This window comes from Perognathus longimembris, chromosome 16 (assembly GCF_023159225.1).
Source record: "Perognathus longimembris pacificus isolate PPM17 chromosome 16, ASM2315922v1, whole genome shotgun sequence".
Lineage (NCBI taxonomy): Eukaryota > Metazoa > Chordata > Mammalia > Rodentia > Heteromyidae > Perognathus > Perognathus longimembris.
Genome location: NC_063176.1, coordinates 15,668,579 through 15,691,513, shown reverse-complemented (window position 1 = coordinate 15,691,513; position 22,935 = coordinate 15,668,579). Strand labels below are relative to the sequence as shown.

General features: G+C 43.3%; 2 protein-coding genes across 2 annotated transcripts in view; one reads left to right on the top strand and one right to left on the bottom strand.

Annotated features, from left to right (window-relative positions):
* Window positions 1–22,390, bottom strand: part of Abcg2 (ATP binding cassette subfamily G member 2 (Junior blood group)) — a 103,754-nt gene extending 81,364 nt beyond the window's left edge. The window contains exon 1 of the mRNA XM_048364661.1: window positions 22,373–22,390. The gene's annotated coding sequence lies outside the window, so the exon portion shown is untranslated. The remainder of the gene's footprint in view (window positions 1–22,372) is intronic.
* LOC125364893 (myotubularin-related protein 2-like) lies at window positions 3,540–5,770 on the top strand. The gene is given in 4 exon segments (XM_048364662.1): window positions 3,540–4,539; window positions 4,541–5,111; window positions 5,114–5,157; window positions 5,159–5,770. Coding segments are annotated over 4 exon segments (1,713 nt in total). The 5' UTR covers window positions 3,540–3,729; the 3' UTR covers window positions 5,447–5,770.
* Window positions 22,391–22,935: the final 545 nt, after the last annotated feature.

Here is a 22,935-nt window from a genome sequence, read left to right as displayed (position 1 = left end):
CATCTTCAGTACTTGCACATCTGCACACACCCAGAATAAAGGCATCTCGGACTCAGCCCTGTTTATCCCACTATATAGTAATCATATCTTATCACGTGGTCTGTCAAGGCAGCCTCCAGTGGTCATGTCCAAGTGTGAATTTAGAAAGGAATGTCTACCAGGGACTGCAATGGAACTCACAGCACTGTGATAGAACAAGTGAACACACTTTAGTTTTGCTTTGTTTTTCATGGCAGTGCTCGGGTTTCAGCTCAGGGTAGGTGTTCTCTCCTGAATCACAATTCCAGCCCCTCAACATTAGCTTTTCATCAGTCTTCAATGTCCCTGGCAGATTGCTCCATTAGATGATGAAGAACGTGAAACAGTTGTCATGCCTGAATTATATGTTATACTGCTATGATAACAACAGATTAAGGGAAAAAACATACCTCCCTGCTCATACCTAGCATTACACCCAACACTTGGTAATCCCACAATATATTTGCTGAATGGATGGAAGACATCAAGATCAATCGAGGAAATAAGACGCAGACATCTCTAAAGCTAAGTGGGCATGGGAGGCAGTAATTACTGAGACATGTACGTACGAGGCATTGAGTGATAAGACGCTAAGAGAAGGGAATGTGAATAAATGTTATCCACTTGGAGCACAGTGAGACGCCGCCTATGGACTGCTGTGGTGAGGAAAGGCTTGAGAACGGAGAGTGTGAAGAAAGGGATCAAGTAAGAAGAGAAGAGGCTTGGTTATGGGATGCATGCTAATTCTCCTTGCTGAAACCTCCCTATTTTCTGAAAGAAGAGTGGAAAAACACTTCTTAATTTCATAGTGTAGGAGCCTTGCTTTCCAGATGTCTGGGTTTGATTCTCTTAGTCCAGAAACGAATTGATCATTTTTCAACAATGAGATATGAAAAAGAATTTGGTAATTCTTTTTTTTTTCTTTCTTTGTTTTGTGCTACTGGATTTTGAGCTAAGAGCCAAGTACCGGGTAGGCAATGAATCAACCCATTGAACTATGTCCCCAGCCCTCTTTGGTTTAGTTTTAGGTTTGTTTTTTTTTTTCAGGTAGAGTCTTACACTATCTGCCTAGGCCAGCCTCCATCTATGATCCTCTGACCTAGGCCTCTTGTCTGGCTGGGATTAAAAGTACACTGCTGTGGTCAACCTTGTTCTTTGAGGCAGAAGGGGCCACCCAGCAGAGTCGGCTGTTCTGAATGAAGATGACAGCTGAGTCTAACTGTAGAGTGGTTTAGGTTGGATATAAGAGTGTTCTTGGCAGAGACTGGGCTAGAAGACAGTCTAGATATACAGTGATAAAGATAGGATAAGGTCCTGGGTTATGCACAGAGACAAATTCCTCAAACATCCTAAAGAAAGATTGGTAAGGTCAGTTATCACATACAGAAGATAAGAATACTTTAGGAAGAACAGAGAATGGTCAAATTATTAGAATGAAATCATGCTCGTATGGCTCATTGATCTTTTCAGTTTTCTATTTTGACATCAAGTGAGTTGCAATGTGTGGAAGGAAGATAGGGTTAAAAGAGAAGTTCAGATTCCTACTTTTTCAAGACTGGGGGGTGGGGGTGGGAGTGGAAGCAATTCCAAAACTCAGAAAAATAATTGGAATATCTACCCTTTAATTATTCTGCTTTATAAGATTAGTATCTTGGCCTTACCAAATAGACCTTTGAAGAGGCACAAATTCCTCTTTAAAGGGGACAACGTGCGTCGTGATGAAATGATAGGCTGCAATCTGCCGGGGTCTCAGGAAGCCAATGGCTTTGTACAGAAGCAGCCAAGGACAAACAGCTTTGATGGCTCTACTTCAGAGAAGAGTACAGGCCGTTAAGTTCCTTGCCAGTGGAACTACAGGAATTGTTTGGACATTTCCTAGTGTGTCCCTGATTGCTGGCTGTGCTGCAGGAAAAGGTAAACAGTTCCTGGCCAAGGAGGAAGCAGCTTCAGGAAAGCAAAGGCAGCACTAAGAATTGGCAGTGCTCTTACATGGCTGAGCAGTGTTGATGGGGCCAGTCCAGCCTTCCTGTTTTGTGGGACTTGAAAGCATGTTTTGTATTTCACAGGCTTCTATTGGAGCAACTCAGGACTTGGTTTTCCATCTATTTTTTTTTTTTCTGTAGAATTCACTTGCTCTGATTGTGAAATTCAGTTGCCACATAGATTGCCACAATCTATGCATTGTAGAAATATAAATATTTTCATAGAGATATCAAGTTGTAGGGGTAGGGAAGCATGAACCAGAATTTTAAATAGCCTGGAAAGCTTTAAAAAAGAAAATCCCAGAGTAAAGACAGCATGCCAGTTAGACCACTGAAGGGAAAAAAATAGAGGAAAATGTACATATGTATGGCTGATAAAGGCAGACAGAACTTACATGGGAAAAAAAAACCCAGCCTCAATAAATAGTGCTGGGAAAACTGGATATTGATATGCAGAAGAAAGAAACCCCACTTCTCACCATGTAGAAAAATCAACACAAAATGAATCAATGACTTCAATGTTAGACACAAAACTATATAAACATTGGAAAAGAACATGGGGGAATCCTTCATTAAATTGATCTAGACAAAGAAATGAGGTTAGATCAGACTCAAAAACTTCTGCAAAAGAAAGGAAACAGTCAATAGAAGCTTACAAAGTGGAAAAGAATATTGCAAACTAGTCACTTAATGGGGTATTAATATCCCAAATACATTAAAATACAAGAGCAGAAATAACTAAATGATCTAGTCAAAACCAATCCAGTTTAAAAATAAATATTCCAGTCCATGTGACCCAAACAGTTTTGAAAAAAAAATATAAACAGCTAAATTGTGCACGAGAAGGGCTTTCCTGAACTAATTGGCAGGAAAATGCAAGTCATAGCCACAGTGAGATTTCTCATCATTCCAGCTGGAGTAATTATTATTATTTTTTGTTTGGTTTTGTTATTTTCCCAGTCCTGGGGCTTGAACTCAGGGCCTGAGCACTGTCCCTGGCTTCTTTTTGCTCAAGGCTAGCACTCTGCCATTTGAGCCACAGCACCACTTCTGGCCGTTTTTTGTATATGTGGTGCTGGGGAATTGAACCCAGGGCCTCATGTATATGAGACAAGCACTTTACCACTAGGCCATATTCCCAGCTCCTTTTTTTTTTTTTTTTAACAAAAGCAAATCCTGGCATGATGCAAAGAAAAGCAGAGCGTTATATACCATTGATGGGAATGTATAGCCATTATCTAAAATGGTATGGAGCTGTTTAGGACAATTAGAAAAACAACATCCACGTGATCTATCCATGCTACTACTGGATGTATCGCCACAGAACTGAAATTAGGATGTCCAAGGGCTATCTGCACTCTATTTATGGTGGCACTGGTTATAAAAGTAAAGATAGAGAAGCAACTTAGGGATCAGTGAATGAAAAAGTGGATAAACGCGTCCGCCTCCACACCTGGTCGGCCGCCATGGACACGAGCTCCAGCTGCCAGAGTCTGGCCGCCCAGCGCAGACTCCCTGTCCAGTTAATGTGTGAAGAGCCACGGCATTTGAAGATCATCTGAAGCGAAGATAAAACATCTCAAAAATTATAATCGCTTCTACTTCTCATTCCGAAAATCCGGTGCATACAAAATCAGCCTCTGTTGTATCTTCAGATTCGATTTCAACTTCTGCAGACAACTTTTCTCCTGATTTGAGGGTCCTGAGGGAATCTAATAAATTAGCAGAAATGGAAGAACCACCTTTGCTTCCAGGAGAAACTATTAAAGATATGGCCAACGACGTAACTTATATATGTCCCTTCACCGGTGGTGCTACACGAGGAACGCTGACCGACACCAACTACAGGCTATATTTCACAAGCATGGAGCGGGATACTCCATTTGTTCTAGATGCTTCTCTTGGTGTAATTAGTAAAGTAGAAAAAATTGGTGGTGCCTCTAGTCGAGGTGAAAATTCTTATGGACTGGAAACTGTATGCAAGGATATTAGGAATTTGCAATTTGCTTGTAAACCTGAGGGGCGAACAAGATCTACATTTGAGAATCTGATGAAATATGTGTTTCCTGTTTCTAACAGCCCGCCTTTGTTTGCTTTTGAGTACAAAGAAGTATTTCCTGAGAATGGATGGAAACTCTATGACCCTCTTTTGGAATATCGAAGGCAGGGCATTCCAAAGGAGAGCTGGAGAGTATCAAAGGTAAATGAGCGCTATGAACTCTCTGACACATACCCTGCCCTCTTGGTCGTGCCAGCAAATATTCCTGATGAAGAGCTAAAGAGAGTGGCATCCTTCAGGTCCGGGGGCCGAATCCCAGTTTTATCATGGATTCATCCTGCAAGTCAAGCCACAATCACTGGATGCAGCCAGCCCATGGTAGGAGTGAGTGGAAAGCGAAGCAAGGAGGATGAGAAATACCTTCAAGCCATCATGGATTCTAAAGCTCAGTCGCATAAAATCTTTATTTTTGATGCTCGGCCCAGCGTTAATGCTGTAGCCAGTAAGGCCAAGGGTGGAGGTTATGAAAGTGAAGATGCCCTATCAAAATGCAGAGCTGGTTTTTCTGGCTATCTATAATATTCATGTGATGAGAGAATCATTACGAAAACTTAAGGAGATCCTGTACCCCAACATTGAAGAGACTCACTGGTTGTCTAACTTGGAGTCTACTCATTGGCTAGAACATATTAAGCTTATCCTTGCAGGGACTCTTAGGATTGCCGACAAGGTGGAGTCAGGGAAAACATCAGTGGCGGTGCACTGCAGCGACGGCTGGGACCGCACAGCTCAGCTCACCTCCCTGGCCATGCTCATGCTGCATGGCTACTACAGAACCATACAAGGGTTCCAAGTCCTTGTGGAGAAGGAGTGGCTAAGCTTTGGACATCGATTCCAGCTGAGAATTGGTCATGGAGATAAGAACCACGCAGATGCGGACAGATCGCCTGTTTTCCTCCAATTTATTGACTGTGTCTGGCAAGTGACAAGACAGTTCCCTACGGCCTTTGAGTTCAATGAATACTTCCTCATTACCATTCTGGACCACCTTTACAGCTGTTTATTTGGGACATTCCTCTGTAATAGTGAACAGCAAAGAGGAAAAGAGAATCTACTAAAAGGACTGTGTCACTGTGGTCTTATATCAACAGCCAGCTAACAGGACTTCACCAATCCTCTCTATGGGAGCTACTCCAATCACATTCTCTATCCAGTAGCCAGCATGCGCCATTTAGAGCTCTGGGTGGGATATTACATAAGGTGGAATCTGAGGATGAAACCCCAGGAGCCTGTTCATAACGGATATAAGGAACTTCTTGTAAAACGCGCAGAGCTCCAGAAGAAAGTAGAGGAATTACAGAGAGAGATTTCCAACCGGTCAACTTCTTCCTCAGAGAGAGGAAGCTCCCCTGCACAGTGTGCCACTCCGGTCCAGACAGTAGTGTAAGAGGACTGGGGCTGCTTATCAAACAGACTCATTGTAGGGCCACTCCATGGCCCGTCTGTGGGGGGAAAGTCCACATGCGTACTATTTAGATCTGCCTCCAATGAGTTGAACTGTGTAGCAGTGTGCATCCAGTTCCTAACATCTGTCTTTTACCCTGGCATCTGAAGAACAAAATGGGATAAAGTGTGCTACAAAGGAATGTGTTTTGTGAGATCATCTAATAGGGGGCCTAGTGTACAACAGATCAAAGTCATTTAACACACCCTTTCTCCAGTTTTCCTTCTAGTGTAAGTAGTAAAGAAAAATTACTGCTGATATTATTTATATACTACTAAAAGTAGGGTGTTTCAAAGTGACACCTTATAAAGAGTTGCTTCAGGGAGAAAGTGGTAGCCACCCATTTGTCCAGTTTCTCCCCACTGTAACTTTATGCTGCTAAGACTTTTTTCTTAAGTCTCTATAGATAGCTTATGATAAGAAACACTATGCCTAAATTTTCACAAAATAGTTTACTATTTTTTCCTAATTCTACTGAGTGATAAGTCTACCAAAGAACACAATGCATGTCAAGAATTAAATCTCAAGGCCAGTAGAAACAAAATCTTGCTTCGCTGTTCACCTATAAGTTTGGTGCTGGTATATAAACATGACTCTGTAGTAAGAGCCATATGTAACGTACTGTAACAAAGGACAGAAACTTCATATATTGTCCATGTCCAAAGTTACCTTTTGCAGAAATGTTACTTGAAAGTATTTAAGTGCATTTTTCAAATGGAAATGCTCACTTTCAGATTTGTCCTGACACTCAAACAATAAAAATCCACTATTTTTTCAATCGCTTAAAAAAAAGTGGATAAAGAAAATACGGTGTAAGAAAGCAGTGGAATTTGATTCAGCCATGAATGAAATCAAATACTGTCATATATAGCAACACCGATGGAACTGGAGCTCCATGTTGTAAAGTAAGCAGGTTCTTGCTTATCTGTGGAAGCTAAGAAGCTGACTGCATGCATTTGCAGGCCAGAAGAGTGGCTCTCACAGGCTGGGAAGGGCCAGGGGAAGGCTGGAGTGGAGAGACACCAGTGAACTCACAGGTTCACAGTTGCAGCTGGAAAGGCAGAATAACTTTGAATTTTCTATAGTAGAATGGCATATCTCACAACAGCTAGTAGAGATTTTGAATGCTTCCAGCACAAATATCTGACATGATAATCTGCCACTCAGCAGGATCTGACCATTATAGATTGTACACATGTACTTAAATGTCAACCTGCACCCCGGAAATATATATAGTACCGATCAACTACAACTAAAAGTATCTGTTCTTATCATACCAAAGTCTAGATCATGTCTTACTAACTCAATCAAATTCTCTCCCAGAAATTGGAAAGCATAGCAAAAGATCAGTGCTTGTCAGCCAGGACTGAGGTCACCCAGGGTCACCTGTAGTTCTGGCTTCAATGCAGGCTCTGAGTGGGGGGGGGGGGGGGGCAGGGGCCTTCATTTCTGCTTTGATTCCGAATCTCCTGTGGTTGTTGAGTAGCCATGGAGGAATTAGATAAAGATCACACTTTGATCCCAATCATATCCCATGAGGAACTTGGTAATAATTCCTACCTGAAGGTACGTGGGCCTCAGTGTTTCTTTGGTGACATAAATACATTAAGACACAAGAGCCACCAGTAGAGGAAGTTTGGGTCAGCTCTGCCTATTATGAGAGCTTTCTTGGTGCTTGTCCTGTTTCCTTTTTTTTTTTTTTTTTGGACCTTCTGAAATTCTAGAATTCAAATGTGAGAGACAATTTCAAAATGGTGTTGTCACATGACGTGACATGGGATGTATACAATGCACTGCTCCAGTGGAAACAGGAACAGTTGGTGTGGCCGTCCTGTCCTGTCACCTAGCCCGGGCCATAGCTTTCTGAATGAGAATGCATGTATTTGACATGGCATTTGGGGAAATCTCACTTGGATTCCTTGTATGCAGTAGCCACCATGTCCCTTCAGTCTCATGCCTTCCACAGGGACAGAGCCTTGTATTACACAGAGTTTTCCAGTACGTGCTTAGAATGGCTTCACCTGGAACAACAGTAATGACACTGACTGGTCTTATTTCATTTACGTCTGGCAAAGGCGGGTCTCTGATATGCCTCATATTTTGTTATAGTGTGCTGCTTTCCACCATAATGTATGTTCTCATATTTGGGCTGTACCAAAAAAACCCTATATTTTTTTTTCTAAGAAAAGATAGCTATGACATCTCTTTATTACATCTTGTATGAGGGACTACATAAACATGATGTTTCCCATGGGCTTTAGCTGGGCTTCAGTGGCTAAGCCTCTAATCCTAGCTACTTAGGAGGCTGAGATCTGAGGCTCGCAGTTCGAAACCAGCCTGGGTAGAAAAGTCCATGAGACACTTATCTCCAATCACCAAAAAAAGCTGAACGTAGAGCTGTGGCTCAAGGGGTAGAGTGCTAGCCTTAAGGAAAAGAAGCTCAGGGATAGCAACCAGATCCTGTGTTCAAGACCCAGGACCAACACACACACACACACACACACACACACACACACACACACACACACACACCCCACTCACATAATAATAGTATATAATATTATATATAATATATTTTAATATATAATATATACTTTAATATAATTATTATATAATTATTATTGTATAAAAATGTCACATTTTAACACCTTCTTAGGAAATGCAAGTAAATTGAATTGATAGCAAAAACAATAAATGCAATAATTAAAAAAAAATCACACTCATGTGGCAGAAGGCAGGGAGACAGGTCCCAGTTTGTGCAGAAAAGTTACAGTTAACACATATCACCTAGCTCCCAACTCAGTCGTAGTGCCTCCTCCCCTTTTCAAGTAAATATGCTTGTCCCGGATGAAACGCAAAAATAATCCCTGGCTGGACTCTTGCGCCCTCTAGTGACTGGAGCATGAATAGCTTCCACTTTGCCTTCCTCAAGCATTGGGGCATTCCACCTTCGGATGCTGCTTATTCTGAGAGGAAAATTGACTCTAAAATGTAAATATCCCAAAGTGGATCACCTAGAGACACTCTCCCGAATGATTTCAGCTTGAAATTATTTCATGTCACCACGTCATTAAACTTCATCCCTGACTTCCTTGTGTGATCCTCACCGTCTTCAGACTTCAGGACCTTCTTCGCATTTCCCACTCATTTCAGATCAGGGGTACAGTCCTTCTCTCTAGCACTACTGTTGTAGGCTTCAGTGACTCAGTGATTGGTTGTACATTCTTCCTACATCCTGGCCTCTGGTGACCTTGAATATTTATCCTTCAACCATTCTGTTCCCTGCCCTGCTGCATCTGCACCTTCCTGGGTGATATCACAGACTTTGTCAGCACCCATGTGATTTTACACCCGTCACTCTCTGACTTACCATTTTCCAACTTCCCTCCTAGCCCCGCTCAGTAACCCAACTCCAGCAAACCTTTGACTTCTTCAAGTATCAGTGATCCATCCATTATGCCAAAAATTCATTGTAATCAACCTCTGCAACTCCCCTTTAGAACTCTTGGCTCTTCTTCGGTTTAGCCATTCACTCCTTTGCAAAATTACAAACTCTAGTTAATTCATGTCTGCCCCCGCTTTCTGCCTGCATTCTTGCAGCTGAATATGGGCAGAGAAAATCCCAGAGGAATAATAATTCACTCGATTTTAAAATCAAGTCTCAGAATCTCAATGCGAAGTCCCTCTTTAGCTTCTAGCCCTTTAGTCTTGGGGTATGTGGATATGCTCCAGGGTTTAAACTCAGGACTTCACACATGTTCAAGCAGCTTGCTTGGCTCAATGTTCAACCACTTGAGCCATGACTCTACTCCAGCTCTTGGATGGAATCTCAGACTTTTCGGTCCTGAATAATTTTAAACTGAGATCCTCCAGGCCTCAGCTTCCTGAGTAGCTAGGATTACAGGCGTGAGCCACCAGTCCCTTTTACTGTTTTTTGCTACTATTTAAATATTACCATGTTTTTGTTTGTTTGTTTGTTTTGTTTGTTTGTTTTTGGCCAGTCCTGGGCCTTGGACTCAGGGCCTGAGCACTGTCCCTGGCTTCTTCCCACTCAAGGCTAGCACTCCGCCACTTGAGCCACAGCGCCGCTTCTGGCCGTTTTCTGTATATGTGGTGCTGGGGAATCGAACCTAGGGCCTCATGTATCCGAGGCAGGCACTCTTGCCACTAGGCTATATCCCCAGCCCCTAAATATTACCATGTTTTTTTAAATGTCTCTGCCCACCTACCAGCCTACTATGCCTTTCCATCTATTTCTTTAAGGGGTGGTCGATGTGTCTAATGCCTAAGGCAATATCTGCTTTATACTACTACATCCCTCTTCTCTTACTAGTGACTTCACTTATCTCCAAGTCTGAGGCCCCTACTGCATTCAAACCTCAGCAGCGCCATAAACAAACCAAAAACACAACAACAAATAAATAACAACAAAGCAAACCCACACTGATCCTTAGGACCTTTCTGGAGATGTAGGTCAGCTCAATGGCACAGCACTTGCTTCGCATGCCAAAAGCCCTGAGTTCAAGCCCCAGCACCAATATAAAACAGCAACAAAAATGATTCCAAGGACCTCTCTTAATTCGCCCCCCACTCTCCTTCTTGCCAAAGAATGTGATTTGGTAGAGCCAGGCTCATACTTGTGAATTTGCGTTTTTAAAATGCTTTTGTGTTTTCTTTCTCCTGGTGCAGTTTGAACTCGGGGCCTAGATCTTTGCCCCTTCCCCCACCTGTTTTGGCTTTGAGTTTGTTTTTAAGATAGTTTTCCTCTCTGGAGCTCTGCTGGGAGTCTGAATGCAGTAGTGATCCATCTACTCCTGCCTCCCAGGAAATCAGGATTACAGGCACGGGTTATCACACTCAGCTTAAGGTGCAGTCTGATTTATTTGTATTTTTCATACGGGCACTGGAGCTTGAACTCAAGGCCTGGCCTTGTCCCTAAGCTCTTTTGTTCAAGGCTCGTGCTCTACCCCTTGAGCCACAGCTTCACTTCTAGCTTTTTCTGTGGTGGTTTTGGGAGATGAGCGTCTCACAGCCAGGGCTGGCTGGGAACAGTGCCCCTCAGATCACAGCCTTCTGAACGGCTGAGATCACAGGCACGAGGTGCTGGCCACCACTGCTTTATTTTTAAGAGCTTCCGGTGAGGCTCACCATCCCGGCAAGGAGATATATTGTGGGTCCTGATGCCCAGCAGGTACCTGGGCTGCACACTAGGGGAAAGGAAATGGCAGCACTTCCAGACATAGGCAACCCCTTTCCTCCCATCTAAAAAGTAAAGATTCAGAGTAGCAACACGCCGAGATGAGCAGAAAGAAGCCCACATGGAGCCATGATGACAGGAAACCTGTACCTCTTCTCACAGTTCTGCTCTCTGTCTACCAAGAACGGCAACCGAACATTCACAATCTGAGACACTCCAATGTCCAAAACCTTTGGTGCAGCTGACACTCATCTGGGTGGGTGTGTTAAAATATATATGTATTTAATGTCTATATCTGTGTATGTATATACATATATAAACCCATGTATATATTAATATATGTGTACATATTTTAACCTATAGGGTGTAAAGTGAACCTCTGCTGTGTAGATAAATTGAAAGACAAAAGTTTGTATTTGGATCCCATCCTACTATGCCTTGATACGCATATTTCAAATATCCCCAAATCCAAAAGATTTCTGGTCTCCAGGATATTGATATCTTATTATTGATATTCAACCTTGGTCTACTATATCACTGGAAGAATCATGGTTACCACAACCAATAGAGATAGATGAGGCCAGGTAGCAGGTCCACCAACATTCCTCTCCAACTCACCTGCTGAGCTGCAATGACAGTCAGAGTTGGCACCGAATGGCGCCTAGTGGACCACAGTCCCAATCACCCAGCAATGCCAATCTCCGAGGTAGTTCCCGTGAAGGATATTTTTAGAGAAGACAGCACGTCACCTGGTAGCTAGCAGGCAGCCATTGATCTTTCAGAGCTTTCCTAATGGAGACACTGGTGGAGAGTGGATGAGTGTGGGCTCCTGGAACGCGAACAGAGTGTGAAGATACTGTGTGTTGTGGAGATATGGATTTCCATGATGCCGAACAATCTCAAAATAGGATGACCACCACAAGATCACATTGACTTTGTGGAATGTCTCTAGGCCACTTTCCCAAGCGTTCCAGCCTTGCTCAATGGGTGGGTCTACGTGTGTGAGCTAACATGGTTTTCACCTCCCCAAGGCCATCTGGCTATAATTACTACCAGGTATACATACTATCTACCAAGAACTAAAGCCAGTACAAAGTTGCTGCCATGTCACAATGCTCCCAGGCAACCAGGTGGTCACCGGGCAACAGTCGCTTCCCTGTGCTCTTCCAAGGATAAAGCAAACAGCTGTCCACTCTCAGAGATAAGTACATGTTCAGGGATAAGGACATGCAACCCCCACATGCCAAGCGTCTGCCAGTGGAATTTTTTATAAAGTTACAGAACATCTAATCAATATGGCAAAAGAGGTTTAGAAAAGGTCTCTGGCTCTCAGAATTCACTGTCTACTTCCCTCACTGAGAAGTGGCTGGCTTCCTCCTATCACAGTGAATGGACTGCTGTCCCAAAAGGTGAGTGAGCTGCTTTATGCCAGCACACAGGGCACAAATCAATGACAGGGGTGTGGGGACCCGCAGAGGAATCGCTCGCCTAACACCACTCATCTCCTGGATGTCTTTTTCCAGCAAGCTGGGCTCTCTCCTGACCCAGACCCTCTGCCCAATATGGCTTCCTCCCAGGTGGCCTCTGGCTTCCTGCTGGTCCACACTTTCCTTGTGTATTTGGTCAAGTGTCACCTTCCTAACCTGAGCTCTCTACTGCAAATTTCGAACTGTCCTGTGCTATCTGGGCTATTCTAGGCTTTTCCCTGTGATGTTTTCACCCTATAGGATGGTAGAGTTACATGTTTGCTTATTGATTGTCTCGAAAGTAAGCATCGTATGAGCAAATATTTCCATTTCATTCACTTTTCTGTCCTCGGTGCCCAAGACTGCCTGAGCCATAGCAGGGCTTCAGTAATTATTTCTTGGCTGTTCTGAATATCATGGAAGTTCTTGGACAAAATTTAATAGGCTCTCTTCTCTGCTTATTAATGGCATGAGTTGGGCTGACAACCTTTTTCTATAAAAGTCTAGAGAGTAACTATTTTATGTTTCTGGGCCAGGAAGTATCTGTCTCAACTACTCTGGTGTGGATCAGGAAAGCAGCCACACACAATAGGAAAATGAATGGATGAGAGGTGGAGAGCAAAGAAAGGGGACCACAGGGCTTGGGGACCAGATGTTTGAGAATGAGTGGGTATAGGAAGTTGGTGAAAGTGGTTATGAAAGTTTGTGCAAGGTAACACCATGCACATTGATACGTTTGTCATGATGTCTTCTCAACTAGCACAGATCCTATTAATGAAGTTAAAATTTCTTTGGGCCTAAGATCCCAGCACTCAGGAGGCTGAGGAAGGCAGATCATGAATTAGAACCTAGCAAGACCTTGTCTCAGAAAAGGTCCTATCTCAGAGAGAGAGAGAGCCCATGCACACAAACATATATATACAATGCACAGCTTGTCATTAAGGGGCCATTTGAGGAGATTGGGGGAAGAGAATGTTTGAGAATATTTGAGTGAACAATACCCAAATACATTGCATTTGTGAACGAGGATGGCAAAGAGAAACTCACTGAACATTGTGGAATAATAGAAGGTAGTGGGAGTGGAGAAAAGGGAGAGTAAATACGGAGTCCAGCTGATTAATGTTCTGGGAATGGATGTGTGAAATACCACAATGAAACCTCTTGGTACAATTGACATTTGCTTGGGGAAAATGAATAAGAGGAAGGCAATACATGTCCTGTCTGGAAGGTTCGTACTGTTGGGAGAGAAGAAGGTGAACAGAGAGATGAGGATTGGGAACATGGTCATAATACATTAGGTACAAGGTGGGAAAATGAAACAATGAAACTTGGTGAGATTGGTTTGAAAAGAGAGGGAGGGAAGAGGAGGAAGAGTGATGGGGGGTATTATCAAGTACACTGCATAAATGTAAAAAGGAAACCCTTTTGTACAACTAATTTATGCTAATAAGAGAGAGAGAGAGAGTGTGTGTGTGTGTGTGTGTGTGTGTGTGTGTGTCAGTTTGACTTTCATTAAATACAATACTCACAGTGTGTTTCCCAGTGCAACCTCTAGGTGGAGCCCTTTCCTTTTTCTTAGTACCTTTTATTTATTTTGTCAGTTGTGGGACATTGGGCTCAAGGCCTTGGGTGCAATCCCTAAGCTTTTTCTCTCAAGGCTAGCACTCTACCATTTTGAGCCACAGTGCCACTTTTGGTTTTCTGGTAGTTAACTGGAGATAAGAGTCTCATAGACTTTACTGCTTGGGCTGACTTTGAACCATGATCCTCAGATCTCAGGCTCCTGAGTGAGTAGCTAGGATTACAGGTGTGAACCACCAGTGCTCTATTTTTTAGATGGAGTCTCATTTCCTTCCCCAGGTGTGCCTAAGTCACATTCTGCCTACTTTTACTCATTGCTGGAATCCGAGGGTGAACACCACCATGTGTGACTTCCCTCTATGAAAATGGAGTCTCCTGGCCTATTCTGCCGGAGTTGGCCTGGTACTGGGATCCTTCCAGTCTCAGTCATCCACATAGCTTAGATGACAGGAGGAGTGTGTCACTATGGCCAACTATGAAATTAGGTTGGCTTTTTGTTTTTTGGTGGTTTTTTTTGCCTATCCTGGGGCTTGAACTCAGAGCCTGAGTACTGTCCCTGGCTTCTTTTTGCTCAAGGCTAGCACTCTTCCACTTGAGCCACAGCGCCACTTCTGGCTTTTGCTATAGATGTGGTGCTGAGGAATCGAACCCAGGGCTTCATGTATACGAGGCGAGTACTCCACCACTAGGCCATATTCCCAGCCAACTATGAAATTAGAAAAAAGTCTTACAAACTTTCCTATCCAAACTGGCTTGAACCATAACCTTCCCATTTTCCCCTTCCCAAGTGGCTAGAGTTGCAGGCATGAGTCACCAGCACCTCTCGATTTGCCTATTTTTTTTTTTTTTTTTTTGTCTTTTCACTTTCAGTACTGGAGATTGAAGCCCGGACATTGCACTTGCTAGGCAAGCACTTTGCTACTGAGCTACATCCCAGCCCTCTCTTTGCTTATTTTTTAAAAACTGGATTGGGTTTTGTTATTGAACCATAGGAAATTTAAAAAACTATTTATTGTCAAAGTGATGCAGAGCGGTTACAATTTCACATGTAAGGCAGTGAGTACATTTCTTAACAAACTTGTTACCTCGTCCCTCATTTTCCTCCCACCTTCTCCCTTCCTAGCCCCCCTCCCTGCCAAATTGTACAGTTGGTTTACAGCATATAGTCTTGTAAGTATCACTGTTGCACTGGTTCGCCTTTTATCATTTATCTCTCCATTTTGATGTTCCCTTTCCCTTCCCTAATTCCGATACAATACCCAGGGTACCAAAAATCAGTTACAGTGACATCGAGGTAACCCATGGGGAAGACAAAAGAAAAAGACATAATTTCACATGTTATGTTGAAAATAACAACAATGATAAAGCACTTACTTCCATAACGTGGAATTCATTTTGCTTACCATCATCTTCTGTGCTCATATGTACATAGCTATTGAGCTACTGTGATCTTCTGCTAGGATTATCCTCGAGATGCCATTGGAGTTTTTATATATATATATATATATATATATATATATATATATATATATATATATATACATTCTGGATATTTATTTCTAACCAAAGATTTAATTTGCTTATACATTCTGCCAATAATTTTTTTCTTCTTTAAATTTAATATTATTGTCAAGGTGATGTACAGAGGGGTCACAATTACATACGTAAGGTAGTGAATACATTTCTTGTCAAACTTGTTACCTCCTCCCTCACTTTTCTCCCACCTTCTCTCCTCCCCAATCCTCCTCACCAGTTGTACAGTTAGTTTACGACATATTGTCTTATATTGCTGCTGCATTAGTTCACTCTTTGTCCTTTGCCTCACCATTTTGATGTTCCCCTTCCCTTCCCTAATTCAGATAAATGTATATAACAATATGCAGGGTACCAGAATCAAATATAGTGACAACAGGGGCTAGGGAAGAAAAAGGGAAGAAAGTGAAATAATTTCGCATAGTACATTAAAAAATAACAACAATGAAAAACCACTTGTTTCCATAACTTGGAGTTCATTTTGCTTAGCATCATCTTGTATTGAGCTATTGTGATCCTCTGCTAGGACGGTTCTACGTACATACTAGTTATTACCAATGAGGGAAACCATAGAGTCTATGTTTCTTCGGGTCTGGCTCACTTCACTTATGATGTTTCCCAAGTCTTTCCAATTCCTTATAAATGGGGCTATGTCATCCTTTCTGATAGAAGCATAGAATTCCAGTATGTATAGATACCACATTTTCTTGATCCATTCATCTATTGAGGGGCATCTGGATTGGTTCCATATTTTAGCTAAGGTAAATTGTGCGGCAATAAACATGGCTGTGCTGGTAGCTTTAGTTTGGCCTTATTTATAATCCTTTGGGTAAATCCCCAGAAGTAAGATTGCTGGGTCATAGGGGAGCTCTATATTTACTCTTTTGAGGAACATCCACACCGCTTTCCAGAGTGGTTGAACAAGTTTACATTCCCACCAACAGTGTAGTAGTGTTCTCTATTGGCCACATCACTGCCAGCATCTGCTGTCATTAGTTTTCTTGGTAATTCTGCCAATACTTTTTGCAGGTTATCTTTGAATTCTCTTGGAATTATATTTTTATTTTATTTTTTGCCAGTCCTGGGGCTTGAACACAGGGCCTGAGCACTGTCCCTGGCTTCCTTTTTGCTCAAGGCTAGCACTCTGCCAACTTGAGCCACAGCACCACTTCCAGCCTTTTCTGTTTACATGATGCTGAGGAATCGAACCACTAAGCCACATTCCCAGCTGGAATTATTTTTGATGAATAGAACTTTAAAATTTTGATTACAAATGATTTTTTAGTTTTCCCTGTCCTCTGATAACATATTCAAGAACAAATTGCCAAATTTAATGTCATAAACTTTTTGTTTATGCTTTCTCTAAGATTTTTATATTTTTAATCCTTATATTTAGGTCTTGAATAATTTTTACATATGATGTGAGGTAGGGATCTAACTTTATTGTTTTTTGTGTGGCTTTACAGTTTCCCCAGCACTATTTGTTGAAAAAAAAAAAAAGCCTTCCCCTTCCCATAAAATGGCCTTGATAGCCTTTTGAAAATCATTGAACAATATGTGAAGGTTTATTTAGGGCTCCCTTTCTCTTTAGCCCAATGGTCTGAATGTTTGCTTTTAATTTAGTACCAAACCATTTTTTATTATTGTAACTTTGTTGATGGTAAAGTTTTAATTCAGCAGCCCCAGAAAATTCAGAGGACTAGAGCAAAGGTTGGAAAATTTTCTGCAGAGGACCAAACAATGATTATGTTGGACTTCACAGGCCATTTGGTCTTGGTGGGAGCACTAAGGCAGCCATAGCCATTGAACCAATGTGTGTGGCCCTTCTCTTATAAAACTTTCATCATAAAATCAGTGCTGGTGGCTCATGCCTGTAATCCTAGCTGTTCAAGAGGCTGAGATCTGAGGATCACAATTCCAGCCCGGGCAGAAAGTCCATATGATTCATCTCCAATTAACCACCAGAAAGTCAGAAGTGGAGCTGTGGCTTAAAGTGGTTGAATACTAGACTTGAGCAAAAAATGCTCATGGAAAGTGCTCAGAACCTGAGACTAAGTCCCATGACCAAAAACATAAATAAATAAAGCAAATAAGCAAACCAACACAATGACAACAACAACAAACAGTAGCAGGGTAGCCTGGCATTGGTGGTTCATGCCTACAATCCTAGCTACTCAGGAGGCTGAGGTCGGAGGGTTGCGGTTTGAAGCCAGCCCAGGCAGGAAAGTCCATGAGACTCTTTTCTCCAAATAACCAGCAAAAATCCAGAAGTAGAGCTGTGGCTCAAGTGGTAGTACTAGCCTTGAGCACTAGCCTCAAGCAAAAGCAGCTCAGGGACAGTGCCCAGGCCCTTAGCGCAAGCCCAGAACTGGCACCAAAATAAGAAAACTCAAAAAATTAAGATAAGTAAATAAAACTTGGCATCTCTAAAAGCTTGAATGAAGGCTAGTGCTTAAAGAACAACGATGACAGTAGAAAATGATGCAGGAAGCTGGAGAGAAAAGCAGTGGCCAGATCTCATAGGTCTGTGGACCACAGGAGGACTGATTTACTCTCCTTCTTTATCACCTGTCACTACCAACCACCTATCAGGGACCTGCCAAGAACCAGGATTTGGATGACATAGCAGTTATCTCAGTGTAGACTTTACAAAGTCCCATGTAGAAAAGAAGGGTAAGCAGTCTGGGGCTGGCACATTACCTTCCTACCCTCCTGGGATTCGATTACACCACAGTGAAAACAGTAAGTTACACCCTTGCATATTCCCTTTCTGGGCAGTGTCATCTATTACTTCCTACACCTGAACCGTGGGATTCTCACTCTGTTCCCTGAGCCTTTTCTCAAGAACTGTTGCAACAGCCTGAACAGGTTTCAGCTCTGGTATCACTTTGTGCCACTAGCATGGAGCAGATACAATTCTGATGACATGGCCAGTTTGTAACTCTGTGAAATACTTTTCATCACTGAGAGTCAAGGTCAAAATCCTAGGACGACATGTGAGGCCCTGCATGCAAAGCCCTTGTCAACTTCTCAGCATTATCTGTCATCTCTCATCTTCATGGCAGGTGCTAGGCGATGGCCCGGGATTCATTACACACACACGCACACACCCCCACAAGTACCCCCCCCCCATATATAAGGGAATATGTTTGACCACACTTAAACTTGAGATGACAATCTATAGCCAAGAAGAGCATTTGATACCTGGGTGGATATTCTTGGTGGTTTGTCAACCACAGTAACGACACTGCTAAGTCATGGGTCCTCACACAGTCTAGGCGGTAGCAGCCACCATTGTCAATCTGCAGAGGGAAGGCCTGACATGATCACAATAGTCAAACTCAGGGGTGCAGGCTCCCTAGTCTGTGTTATGAGGGACATGAAGCCCCTGACTGAATGGGTTGTTGTGACATGTAGACTGAAACTGCTCTGCTGTCAACAACCATACACATCCTCAGGCCTGGGAATCAGAGTTTGAGCCAGGCCCAGAGACGACCTAGGGAAGGTGTAAGCATGACTTTGAAGAACATTTCTCTGACATGCCCTTTTCTGGTGGAGCAGGACTAGGGACTGAACGCAGGGCCTCAGACTTATGTCCCCAGTCCTTTTCAATTTTAATTGTTTTTCACATAAGGCCTTGTGATTTTACCAAGCAGTCCTAGACACAATCCTCCTTTGCTCCCTCTTACATAGAATTACAGGCATTTACTACTGTAAGTAGCCGGGCTTTGAGAAAGGGCTTTGCTTTTAGTCCAGGCTGGCCTCAAGTGGCAATCCTATTTCTACCTCCTGAGTAGCTGGGATTATAGAAATACGTCACCACACCTGGGCTCTGTTTCTATTTGTTTTGTCAAAATTTTATGTTTGGGTCTGGTACAGTGGCTCAATCCCATAATCCTAGCTACTCAGGAGGCGGAGATCGGAGGATCGCAATTCCAAGCTAATTTGGAGAGACTCTTACATCCAGTTAAGCACACAAAAAAGCCCGAAGTGGAGCCGTGATTCAAGTGGCAGAGCACAAGTCTTGAGCAAAATAAACAAAATGAAACAAAACTCAGGGACTGTGCTCAGTCCCTGAGTTCAAGTCCCAGGCCAGGACATACACACACACACACACCCCTTGTGTTTATCTTAAGTTTTGTCTCTTTTAGTGGGTATCAACAAGCCAGCCAGGTAGTAACACAGTTTTAATTCCATCTACATGGGAAGCATGGGTAGAAAGATCATGGTCTTAAGTTGTCCTGGGAAAAAATTTGAGATTTTTATCTGACATAACTAACTAAAGCAAAAGGGGATAAGGGTGTTACTCAAGGAATACAACACCTGCCTAGCAAACCCTCATCTCACCAAAAACCAGAGGGGAAAAAGTAGACATAGGATTCTTATCAATGCAAATTTCAAATGATGATATTAAGAGTCAGCAAACCTTATCAGAGAATCTAGGTCACCACAGGTCTTGAATAGAAGCCAAAGTAGAAAACTCACAGGACACACATGAACTTGGAGACAGGACAGAGTGACGCCAGTGTTCATGCTCAGCAGCTGTGAGCCCGTCCAAAAGTTGCTTAATAGAGCTGCATTTCTTCACTCAAAGGTTAGAATAGGAGTGTCCTTGAATCATCCCTCAGGATGGTTGCGAAAACTCCAGGAGGAGACTCTACTGGATGGGTCTGCGCTTCCTTCAGTAAGTAGAGTCGTGGGTGACCAGGTTTCATTTCACATCACAACTCTTGTCCAAAGACCACAAGCAACATAGAGACATATGCCGACCCAGAGGCAGGCCGGACTTGGAGTCTCCTAGTGGTTTAGGTGAACTCTGCAGGACAAGTGGAAAGGGATGGGCAGTTGGAAGGAGGGTTACTCTGTGCTGGAAAAAGGGGCGTGGCCACAGGGTGGCAGGCCCGTGCTGGGAATTGGATTGAGTGTCTCTGAAATCATCCATAACTTTGTAAATGCCCCCAAAAGTGTAAACATGGGATAGCTTAGGCTGGTACTTAGTACACACCTGCTCACTGACTCAGAGCTGTTTCCCGTTGGATGAACTCTCACTGTTGGCATGAGTTTGGCCAGGTCTGTGGTCATGCTATAGGTTTCTAAGATGATGATGATGGTGATGATGATTTGATGCTGGAGAGAGAACTCAGGGTCTTTAGCATGATAAGCACACATTCTGCTACTGAGATACATACCTCAATCCTCGAGTGTGTGTGTGTGTGTGTGTGTGTGTATGTGTGTGTGTGTGTGTTGGTACTAAGGTTTGAACTCAGGTCCTGGGCACTGTTCCATAGCTTTTTCATTCAAGGCTGGTGCTCTACCCCTTGAACCACAGCTCCACTTCCAGCTTTTTGCTGGTGAAGTGGAGATTAGAATGTCTGTGCTGGTTTTGAACTGCAATCCTCAACTCTCAGCACCCTGAGTTCGGTTTCCAACTGTGAGCCACAGGCACCCAGCACAACCCTAGATTTAAGGGGTAAAACACACAAACACTTCTCTAATGATACCTCATAATAGAAAGGCATGCTCTTTTGAAGCTAAGTTCCAAGAGAAGCAGTTCTGTCCATCTAGGATGCACGAGTGGCTTCTGGTGGCCATCTCTATGTCCAGTCACTCCTGTGACCTTCCACGATTTAGTGACAGAGCTTCAGCTTGCTCACTGTAGAAACACAATTTACAGCACACTGATCCGTACGCAGTCCACTTCTCCAGTGAAGAAAGACGCAAGCTGCAGCTGTAGAAGAACTCCTACTCATGGAGGGCAAAGAACCTATTTTCAAATAGGGGTTGTTTTTATTCATTTTATTAATCTGGTTGTTCTTTCGCCTCCTGGCCACTGGCTTCTTTTCTTTACTCTTTATGCTCCTGTGTCTATTTGTCTCCTTAACCTGGGACAGAGTAGCTACTCATTTTTCTCCTTCTTGGCCCGTTTCTTGGGGTTAGAGGCAGCTTTCCGATAACTGTCAGCACAGGAAGTACCGGGGTCAAAGAGGGGCATTCTCCAGAACACAAAACATCTTCCTTACTTCACTTCATTTCCAACAATGGAATGGATTCCTAGGCCTTGCTATCCTTAATTCCAAGTGGCAGGAGAGAGAAGCCAGCTATTTTCCTAGCATGCCTTATTTGTAATGGAAGCTGAAATGGTCAAAGCACAGGGTGATAAAGAATCTCAAGTTGAAGCATGATCTAGACAGCTGATCCCAAAATTCCAAAAAGACTTCTGGCTTCGCTCAGTATGTCTATTATGATTGAAAGAGAATAATAATCTGTGACTCGACAGACCAGACAACAGCTAGCAACTCTTTAGCTGATCACCTAGACAACCAATCAAAGTTAAGTACAGCCTGATATATTCTTAGGTGCTCTGAATAAATTAGGTGCTCAGTCAGATACTACTATCTCCTCCAACCTCTTCAAAAAATCCAAGCATACGAGGGATTGAAGTCTTGGTACTCCAAGTGTAGGATGTAAATCACTGTGAATCACTAGGAAGTTGTTAAAAATAAAAAAAAACCTACTACTTCAACACACCCCTTGCAGTGTTGGGCTCAAACTCAGGGACTGACACCGCTAACCAAACTCTACCACCTCCAGCTCCTGCTTTTCATTCACACCAGGTGTTTTAAATAACGTGTTTGTAGTACTGGGACTGGAACCCAGAGCCTCTGTAAAGAATATATTTGTTGCCTGGTGCCAGTGGCTCATGCCTATAATTCTGGCTACTCAAGGGACTGAGATCTAAGGATCATGATTTAAAGCCAGTTTCCAATTAAGCACCCAAAAGCTGGGAGTGGAAGTGTAGCTCAAATGATAGAGCATCAACCTTGAGTGAAAAGCTGAAGGACAGTGCCCAGGTCCGGAGTTCAAGTCCCTCCACTGGCGCGAAAGCACACACACACACACACACACACACACACACACACACACACACACACACCCCATTTGTTAAAGCATAGATCAATCAGGACTTTCCATATAACAGGAGAACTGGTCGGAGGCCTGGCTCAGGGGTTAGCGCATTGCTCAGTGGGCACAAGGCCTTGGCTTCCATCCAGCACCACACAAAACATGAAGAACGCAAACCTGCCAGCTCACCCGGGGATGACGTGAATTGTGCTGCTGCAAGGGAGGGCAGCGCAGATGGCTGCCCTGGGAGGGTTTCCAAGCAAGATTTCAGCTGGGATCCATGCCTGCTCCGCAGTCGAATGTCAGTCCAGGGTGGCCGCCTGAGGGGCCTACAGGAAGTGCATCTCGAGAAAGGGGAAGTTTCCAGATAAGCTGGTCTGGAAGAAGCGTCCAGGAACTAATGACTTGGGCTAATTAGTCTCCTTGGGCTTCTTTCTCCTTCACCCCTAGCTCCCCACCCCCCCTCCCCCAAGCATCCTCGCCCCCTGGGATTCAAACTGACGCCACACACTAAGGCCTCCAATCAGCTTGGGGATGGTTTGCAGACGCTCCTGACGGGGGCTGGGAGAAGAGGAAATTCACGTCATGGCAATCTTTTTATAGCTGGCTCTCTGAGCAGTGATATCCCGAGCAGAGCGCCTCCAGCCGTGTAACAGCCACTTTATTTTGGAAACTGCAGGATCCAAACCCAGTTCTAGCAAATGGTCTCGCTCTGTGTAAGCTTCCTGCCCCCTGAAGCGGGCAGTGTCTGT